The sequence below is a fragment of the Stegastes partitus genome, unplaced genomic scaffold (assembly GCF_000690725.1).
Source record: "Stegastes partitus isolate 25-593 unplaced genomic scaffold, Stegastes_partitus-1.0.2 Scaffold1494, whole genome shotgun sequence".
NCBI lineage: Eukaryota > Metazoa > Chordata > Actinopteri > Pomacentridae > Stegastes > Stegastes partitus.
In genome coordinates this window covers 12,385-21,898 of record NW_007579225.1, presented here as the reverse complement: position 1 = coordinate 21,898, position 9,514 = coordinate 12,385, and the positions used below count along the sequence as shown (strand labels likewise).

Below are 9,514 nucleotides of genomic sequence, written 5' to 3'. Positions count from 1 at the left end.
GCAGTGTCCTCAAGTGATCACAGCGTCTGAGTCACTGTGGTTTTTTTTTGTGTTGTCTTCATGCTTATACACACATTTATTAAAACTGCATTCTCTCCATCAGCCAGCAGGGGAGCAGCTCCTCTGGTGGCTAAAATAAGTCTGATTGTGTAGAAGTCTATGAGAAAATAACCCGACTTCTCCCTTCATCTGTTACCTCAGCAAACATTTTATTAATCAGTTTATAGTGTCAGTGCCAGTTTCAAGACTTTCTGAATACAAACACTCTTTTAGGTAGAATTTGTCCGTTGCTATCTTGGTCTTTTAAACGCTGGATGTAATGAGTGAGGAGACATTACAAACACCAACCATAGCAACAGAACACACAGTGTCCCCGCCCTCACCCCGCTACGTTGTCTATTTTACTCTAAGTGGAGTTATTGAATTTGAAAAGAACTTTGTGTGTTCAGAAAGTCTTGAAACAATCAACTGAGACCATAAACTTGTTTAAAAAATGTTTCATGAGGCAACAGATCAAGGAAGAAGTTGGGTCATCTTCTGCAACGTCAACCCAAACAGACATGTTTCTGCATCCAGAGGAGTCGCCCCCTGCTGGCTGTTAGACAGAATGCTGCTTTAAGGGATTTCAGCATTAGCTCCACTTTTCAGACCTGGTGGGCCACGCCCATCTTTTATAGACAGTCTGTGTAATCAGCTAATTTTGTTTTATGTGTCAAAATGTAGTTTGAGGATCTTCATGACCTTGTTTTTTTTTTTTTTTAATTTAAAAATATATTCTTAAAGGTATGTGTTTAATGGGATTACAACTGGAGCCCTTATAAGGGGGGGTTCTGTCATGTCAGAGATGCTGGTGGTCGGACACGTGCAGTCGTCTGCTTTGAACCAGTGGTGCTGGTGAACATCCGGTCAGTGGAGTCGCAGCGACAGACGCTGTACAGATATGAAATAAAACCTTCGAACCCCAAAACCCACCAGCAGATTTGAAAGGGATGCTGTCATTAAAAAAAAATCACCAAAATTACACCATGTGTCAGACAGAATCCGTAAAGCCAGTCAGAGTGGTCAGAATTTTAACTTTTCCACAATCCCTGAGCTGTTCTTCTGTGACATGCTGCTCCATCCAGGGTAGGAGTTGTGATGTTTCAGCAATATTCCTTTATTCAACATGTTTTAAAATCTTTTGCTTCAGCCTGATTCTGTAAAAAACTAAAACTTCTGCTCCCATTGGCACAACCACAAACCCAGTAGTGATCAGCTGTGAGCAGCAGCCACATTAAAGCAATGCAGAGTTTACACAGAACAGATATGACAAGATTATGTCAACAAATTAAAATATTTAGTGGTGAAATATCTGCAGTATTTAGAGTCAACCTTGGAAAGGTGTGGTGCGTGTTTAATCCAGCTTTTTTTTTTTTTCAAGCTTTGTAAAATAATTTTTGTTTGTTCTTTTTTTTAAAAATGATTGATGGCGTTCTAACTTTGTTTTACTGTACAGTAGATATCTTTGAGTTCCTGGTACTTCTAACCATGGGTATGCTGCTTCCACAGAGATGCAGAACTTTATGCTGTGGTAAAAAAAACGAGTCCACACTGAGGTTAAACATGACGGGGGCAAAAAAATCCCACAAAATCCCAGAAGGTCCTCGAAAGGTTTTACAAATACCCTTCAGGGAACATTCTCGGAACATTCTCTAAAGGTCCTCTAGTTATGGTACGCTATGAGTTTCACAAAAGAACCTTTTATGAACGTTCTCAGGACTTTCCTTAAAGGTTTCACAAAATAACTTTTAGAGAATGTTCCTAATTGTTCCCCAGATTGTTCTGGAGGTTTGACCTTCCGGAAAGGTTCCCTAAACATTTCTTCAAGACATCGTGAAGGTTTCACAAACTAGCCTTCAGGGAACATTCCCAGAACATTCTGTGAAGGTGTCACAGAATAGCTTTCAGGGACATGTGTCAGTGTTCATGAAATAACTAAAAGGGAACGTTGCCTGAGTGTTTTTTATTAATAAAAATAAGGGTGCAAAAAAAAGAAAAGAAAAACATTCAGGGAACGTTCTTTGAATGCTGCTGTTTAATTAGTACTTAATCACAGTAAATAAAGGCTCCCAGTAAACTGAAGGTTGTGGATGAAGCTGGTTGACTGATTGGACGTCATGTGGCGCCACCATCACACTTCTGCTTCTGCGCCTCCAGCAGCGAGAGGCGGATAGTTTCACACCCCACGGACACACACACACACACACGGACACACACACACACACACACAGACACAGACAGACAGAGGTTTAGACAGACAGACCAGAGGTAAGGACGGACAGACCTCCTCTGGAGCTGCCCAGCGTCGACATGTGGCACCGAGAGGAGCTCCTGAAGCCCATATGGCACGCCTTCACCGCCCTGGACGTGGACCATCGTGGAAAAGTTTCCAAGTCTCAGCTGAAGGTGCGTTTTCACTTCTGCTCTTTCACTTCACCAGTCGGGACGAACACGCACCGTTCACCGTTAGTTTTAGTCCCGAGCTTAGTTTCTGGTGTAAACGACATTAACATCCTGAAGTCACTTGTTTTTTTTGTTTTTTTTTTTTGTTTGTTTTTTTTTTTGTGAACCTTTTCTCAGGATAAACTTGTGACTAAACTGCATTTAATGCAGAACTAAGTCGGGGAAAGTAAGACTGCGTTACTTTTGCGCGATTTCAAAGTTGAATTAAAACTTAGATTTATTATATTAAAAATGGTAAATCTCAACAAATACCCAGTACACCTTCCCCTACTGAGATTTAAGTCTTTTATTCTGTTATCTTTAGTTTTGATGACAGCCAGGCCTGAGGATGGAGAGTTGCAGACATTTCTAGAGAAGTTTTGCCATCCTTGAAGGATAATTGCCCCCCACAGCTTTGCTCTTTAATGTATGGATCAAGTCCGGTTACAGACTTGACCAGGTCACAGTTTGCACTATTTCCTCTTGACAGATGGATCACTATCATGGAGGGACTCACCTTTATGCAGACTGGGAGTCACCCTGTCAGCAGGTGTTTGGGAATTCATAGCCTTTATTGTGTATAAAACCATTTCTGTACTGATTCAGATCCATGTAGTAACACCTCCACCGCTGTGCTCCACTGTTAGGATCGTGAGCTCACTGTGGTTTCCAGGTACATACCAAACATGCTGGACCCAATCTGAGCACGTTTATCAGGACATCTGACAAAAGAATGTGCTCTCAGTGTTCATCCGCAAGCTTCTTGTTTTAATTGTGGGCAGGCGAGGGTTTTCTTGTTGGCTGCTGTCCACTGAGGTCAGAGATATTCCCATTGATAACTTCTGTGCTGAGTCTGAAGCAGCTCGATTATTCATCGTCATGTTAGGAGAGTGACCACTGCAGCTCTGATTAGTGGTACAATGGTTCATTACATACCTTGTGATTACTATGAAACTGTTTTTTACTGAGTCACTGATCGGCCTGTGTTCTTATCCATCTTTGTAACGGGTAGATTAGATTTTTTTAATTCCTCCAGCCGTGATGTAGACATGCAGATAGACACAAGCACTGAGAAGCCTCTGACGTTTACAGCTCGTGTTAACCATGCAGCTCATGCAGGTGTACAACATTTTTATTTCTGACTTTTGCGTCACCAGTCACAGGCGTATTCAAATAAAATAAAAATAAAATTCACTTTAGTCACCTTGAGCTTCAACTTTGGGGCCTGTACTTGTGATATAGTCTTTGTTTTTTTTTGTTCATTAGAGGAAATGAAGAGTTCATTTGCAAAAACAGAAAACTTCATTTTTTTAGATTTTCAGAAAACTTTTTTTTTGTTTGCTTGAGATGATATCAATCAAACTGGAGCTGAGTGGATCTGACTCAGTAGAAATGACAAAAATAGAGATAACTTGAGTCTGATTGATGTTGTCTCGGGTAAACGATGGAAAAGTTCTGAAGGTTTGTGAAGATGGAGGTATCTGTTTTTGCAAATGAACTCTTCAAATACTTTACTCGTCAACCTGCAAGTATCGCAGTTATTAAGAAGTGTTTCACATTTTGAGTAATCTGATATTTAGGTGACATTTTAAACTGACTTTTGTGCAGTTTTTAGGTACACAGACATAGACCTGCTCCACCTACTGCCCCCGCGACCCGACCCCAGATAGGCAGAAGATAATGGATGGAATGGAGACATGACTTGACTCGTAAATTCTCCATAAATTAAAAAAAATACACAATGAGCATCTAAGTTATATGAAGTCGCTCCCTGTTTAGCTTCACCTCAAACCCAGATTAAAATGCTGCTCAGACAAGAATCTGTCACGAGTAATTCGGGTCTTCAAACGATTTTCGGCTATTTTACTTTACATTTCATATTTTTGCCCTGGTGCCTACAGTACACACTGGATTTAAACCACTGTACGGCACTTTAATGGCATTAATGTCTTTTTTATTTGTATTTACCTTGTATGTTATTACTTAGTGAACAGATTCAACAACCAGAGGAGTTTAAACATGTTTAATTGTGGTCTGATAAGCTGTGTGAGTAAAACCAAGGCCTGAGAAGTGTGAGAAGTGGTGTTTTGCTGTATGACAGCCTGAGCCTGGGTTTGTTTTCCTGCTGGCTCTGGTGTCTATGTGCCCAGCCTGACAAAGACACAGTCTGACTTCAAGGCTCCTGCAGGGTTTTTCATCTCTCACATATGCTCCCTCGACACTGCAGAGCGGCCAGGAAAACTGTAAAACTCCCTATTTTGGGAGGTTTATTCATATCGCTGTGACATCACCGCTAGTCTGTTGGAGAGGAGGTTTATTTGAATGTTGATTTCAAACTCCAGCGCTGTGCAATTTAAATGAAACACTTGCGGTCGGTTGTCATATTACCACGGGAAGAACCCTTTTGCTTAAAAGCTCCGTTTCAGTACTTGAAGTAATGCTTGGCCGGTGTTGCTTGTAAATGTCAGACGCTGTTTTGCATATGTGACGATAAACGTGTGAGACTGAACTTTAACTTACCCTCGTATGTCCTATTTTGCAGGATCTTTACTGTCTTTCCTCTCACTGACACTCGTGTTATTGGTGGTTTCTGGTTGTTTAGGTGCTGTCCTACAACCTGTGCACAGTGATGAAGATCCCTCATGACCCCGTGGTCCTCGACGAGCACTTCAAAGACGACGATAAAGGGCCTCTGTCCAACCAGGGCTACATGCCATACCTCAACAGGTTCATTCTCGACAAGGTGGGGATAAAGAGTTTAAGTACAGTCATTATTTTTACATCTGAAACTTTGCTCTTTGCTTGAATCAATCTGCTGATTCCCTCTCAGTGTTTAAAGACTAAAGAGCAGCTCTTCACTTACCACATTTGCACTTGACAGACTGAAAACAAACAAAGAATCCTATCACCTCCCTGCAGCCTGCTGTTGGCATCAGCGCCCTGTCACACTTGAACTTGTTCTACGGCTCTTGTCCAGATTGTTTTCTCCTGACCAGATCCTTGCTTGTGTTGTATCTGCTCTCAGATGTCCGTCGCTTTGGATAAAAGTAAAATGAAATTGTAGAAATTGTAGTAAGATCAGTAGAGAAGGAAACTATAAGTCGGTCTGGTCTTGACTAGAAGCAGCTGTGAAACTGTTAACACAATGTTAGACAGCAGGAAAAATGAGCCTTTATAAACGAAAGTTAGCTCAGACTACATATACAGCAAAAACTGAAATATGAATTAACAGGGAAACATGATAATGAAATGCGTCTTTCTTGCTGTCATTTACATTTTCTATCACGGCAGAACAAAGGATGAGGAAAACACATCACAGTCCGATGCTAATGTCTTCGTCTTACTTCAGTGTCTGATTTCCTTGTGAGTAAAATCATCCACTATGCAGCTGTGTGCATGTACGCTGCTTTCTGTCAGCAGTCCTCCGATGCTGTATTTGCTATTTTACAGACGTGAAACTCAGTCTGTCTAAAAGTCTGAATGATGACCGTCGCTAGCGTCTGAAATTCCACTTTACTGTTGAGTAAAAATATTTTCTGTTCATTAGTGTGACTCAGTGGGGCTATAAGCCTGCTGTCGGTGGTAATATATTTACACAAAACCATTTTCAAACTCACTACAGAAGAAGAAGTTTTATTATCATGGTGCAAGAAATAAAACAAAATTTCGTTTTGCATCGTCTTTGCAGCAGATAAAATGGTCACAGTGTAAGAAAAAAAAAGTTTAAAGTTGATATAAATAATAAATTAGAAATAAAATAAATACTCTATTAAAAGAGCATTTGTTAGAAGTAAACTGGGAGCGTCATGGTTCCTGCAGCAGTCTGTTCACAGCCATGGGGAAGAAGCTGTGCTTTAGTCTGTTGGCTCTCATGAGTCTGCCAGAGGGGAGGCTGGTAAATACAGAGCGTCCTGGGTGGGCCGGGTCACTCCGGATCTTTGTGGCCCGTCGGAGGAGACAACTCAGGTAGATCTCCTCTAGGTGTGGGAGCAGGGAGCCGGTGATCCACTGAGCCGTCCTGAAGTTGTTTCCTCTCCGATGCCACGCTGTACTTCTGTTGTGCAGCAGAGGTGGAGGGAGTTTGTTCCTCCTCAGCGTTCTGAGAAAGAAGAGCCGCTGCTGGGCCTTCTTCACCATGTGGGCGGCGTTCACAGTCCAGCCCAGATCTTCTGAGATATGCAGTCGGATAAAGTAGTTTGTGGCCTGCTGTACTTCTTCCCCATTGATGCTGAGGCCTGAGTGCCATGTGTTCCTCGACTTCTGAAAAACGCTGACTTGCTTTGTCTTTGTGGTGTTGAGGCTGAGGTGGTTGTCGCTGCACCAGTGCTCGGACCTCCTCCCTGTACGGTGCCTCGTTGTTGTTGCTGATCAACCCCACGGTGGTTGTGTCGTCTGCAGATTTGATAAGGGTGTTGGAGCTGTGGGTGGCGACACAGTGGTGGGTGTACAGAGTGTAAAGGACTGGACTCAGGACACAGGCCTGAGGAGCGCCGGTGTCGAGGACGATGGTGGAGGATGTGGAGGTGTCCATTCTGACATGCTGGGCTCCACCACAGAAGTTTGAGTCATGCAATAAAGCCAGCCTTGTTATTAAATCTTACGTTTTAATGGGAGTTCTCGCCTGCAGGAAGGTATGCTGTCTGCAGCAAATCCCCGTCACTGTGTTGAATGAACACCACGGCAGCATCCTGTTCTTGGCTCCACACATGGTGACTGATCGGCAAAGAGAAATACAAACGCCAGAGCATTTTTGTTTAAAATGCTCACAGAATAATAATGAGGTGCAGCCATGGATGGTCAACGACATGGTCTGGTTGTACCAGACTGAGTGTTCCTTGAAAGGGGAACAGAGAATGATGGGGAACTTAGTGATACGAGATAACGCCGCTGAATGCTGTGGTGATGACATGACAGATATTTATTACCAGCAAAAACGTGAATGAATAAATGATTCCAGGTCCAGGCACTGAACATAAAAAGTAAAAGGCTTTTATCTCATTACAGAACACACTAACACAAGTCAGCTTGTGCTTTTGTCAGATATTAAAGTGCATTAGTTCCTAACTGCTCCTAACACAGACAGTGAACAGGTCGTGGCCACTGAATGAGGAAATCAGGTAGATTGTGCTGTTCTTAAACAAACTGCACAAACTTCTGCTTAACCAATTAAACAGAACATTAATTTAAATAAGACTCTGTAACTATAAGAGATTAAGTTCTCCTGCTCCATTGAACTATTTCTCTCTTAAACTCGACATTTCTTGACGTTTTTCTCGCCGTTCTCTCCGTCCTCGGTTTGTCTGGGACTTATTTCTTACTGAAGCTTTTTATTTTATTCAACAATAATTATTCCATATTGAAGACATCCATAAAGATCTATCTTTTAAACACTGCCTACAACTCATAATTCTCCTTTGTCTTTATGCTCCAGTTTTATTTATTTACTTATTTATTATTGTTTTTGTTTGTTTGTTTGCTTATCTTTTTGTAAAGCATCTTTGAGTATCTTGAAAAGTGCTGTATAAGTATTATATATTATTATTATTATCATTAATGACATAAGAAGCCAAACTTGAGCAAGATCTTTGAATTAAAAACTCTAGCTCAGGAACTGTCTGATCAAAGAATAAACAAGATGATCAGGTATTTCAGATATTTCCGGTTTTCAGCGGCTTTTGATTGATGCTTTGGACACTTGGTACTGAAAATGACCACAACTCTTATTTATACTGAATGTCACACTTTGCCAGGAACAGTTGGACTGAGTTTAAAAATCTGAAAAAAAAAAACAGTCAGTTACACAAACAATAAAAATAGTAAAAACCCACCAACACACACTACAAGACTGCATGACGCGGATTAAGATGACTAATCGTGACCTGCTCTGCTCTGTATTAGAGGAAATGGTTGTGAGCACTTCCCTGTTGTGCCCAGAGCAGCAATGTGGGTTTTTTGGTCTATTATTCATGCAATGGTTTTCTAATAAACTTGTGGCTAAGTGGGTTCTTGTTTCTTTGCATTGCTGCTTAGCGAACACGGTGCAAAACGCAGCCAACACATGTGTGGAAGTTTTATTCAACTAACTCGTGAGCTGCTTGAGTTTCACTCTTTGTACTTGAAGCCTGTGTTCTTGCCTTTCTCTTGTAGGCTCTGACTTGAATGAAAATGAGGCCTTTAATTGCATCACGTTTGTACCTCACATCCTGCACACTGGAGCTTTTTGAGTGGAGCTCCATTCTGCTGCTCAGCATTTGTAAACACGCGGCCCACTGGTGCCGGCCAGCTCGACTCTGCCTGAATGCTGCATGTTTATTCACAGGTACAGGAGGATTTCGATGTGGTGGAGTTCTTCAGGATGTGCTGGACTCTGTGTTACAAGAAAAATTTGCACACTCAACGCCTCCTCATCTCAGATAGGGACGCTTTCAAAGTGTGGTGCATTTTCAACTTCCTGTCTGAGGACAGATACCCACTAGTCATCGTCATTGAAGAGGTGAGGACGATTCTTGCAGCTGCTGTCTCTGGGATTCCCTCTTTAGAATAAATAATCTGACAAAGGGAAGATAAAACATTTACCCAATCCATTCCACCAGGGTTTAAATTATAAGTCAAGTTCTTAGGTTTTTATTTCTACTGTCCATTTCTCTAGATCGAGTACTTTCTGCGAAAGCTGACGGAGGCCATGGGGAGCGGCTGGAGCGAGGAGAACTTTGCACATTACAAGATGCAGCTGAACAGAAAGAGCTGCCTGACGGCCTGGGAGCTGATCGAGCTGGTGGGCATAGGTCACTTCAGCAAGGGCTTGGATCGCCAGACCGTATCCATGGGCATCAACGAGGTCTTCACTGAGCTCATACTGGATGTGCTCAAGCAGGTCAGACAGGATGTAGAGCTGAAATGCGTTGTGTGTTTGTCCTCCAGCTGAAACCAGAAGTTCACATCCACTGTGTAAAAACACATAAAACCTTTTCTTCCTCATTATCTGACATTAAACCAGACTAAACTTTTCCTGTTTTAGGTCAGTTAGGAGTCA

The 9,514-nt window shown here is 41.9% G+C and overlaps 1 protein-coding gene across 1 annotated transcript in view; it reads left to right on the top strand.

Moving 5' to 3' along the window:
• The first annotated feature begins 2,269 nt into the window (after positions 1–2,269).
• The window catches only part of LOC103370875 (switching B cell complex subunit SWAP70), a 14,759-nt gene continuing 7,514 nt past the window's right edge, over positions 2,270–9,514 (top strand). Inside the window, exons 1-4 of the mRNA XM_008300047.1 lie at positions 2,270–2,445; positions 5,084–5,224; positions 8,801–8,974; positions 9,131–9,355. Of these exons, the coding sequence (XP_008298269.1) occupies positions 2,350–2,445; positions 5,084–5,224; positions 8,801–8,974; positions 9,131–9,355 (636 nt within the window). The 5' untranslated portion in view covers positions 2,270–2,349. The remainder of the gene's footprint in view (positions 2,446–5,083; positions 5,225–8,800; positions 8,975–9,130; positions 9,356–9,514) is intronic.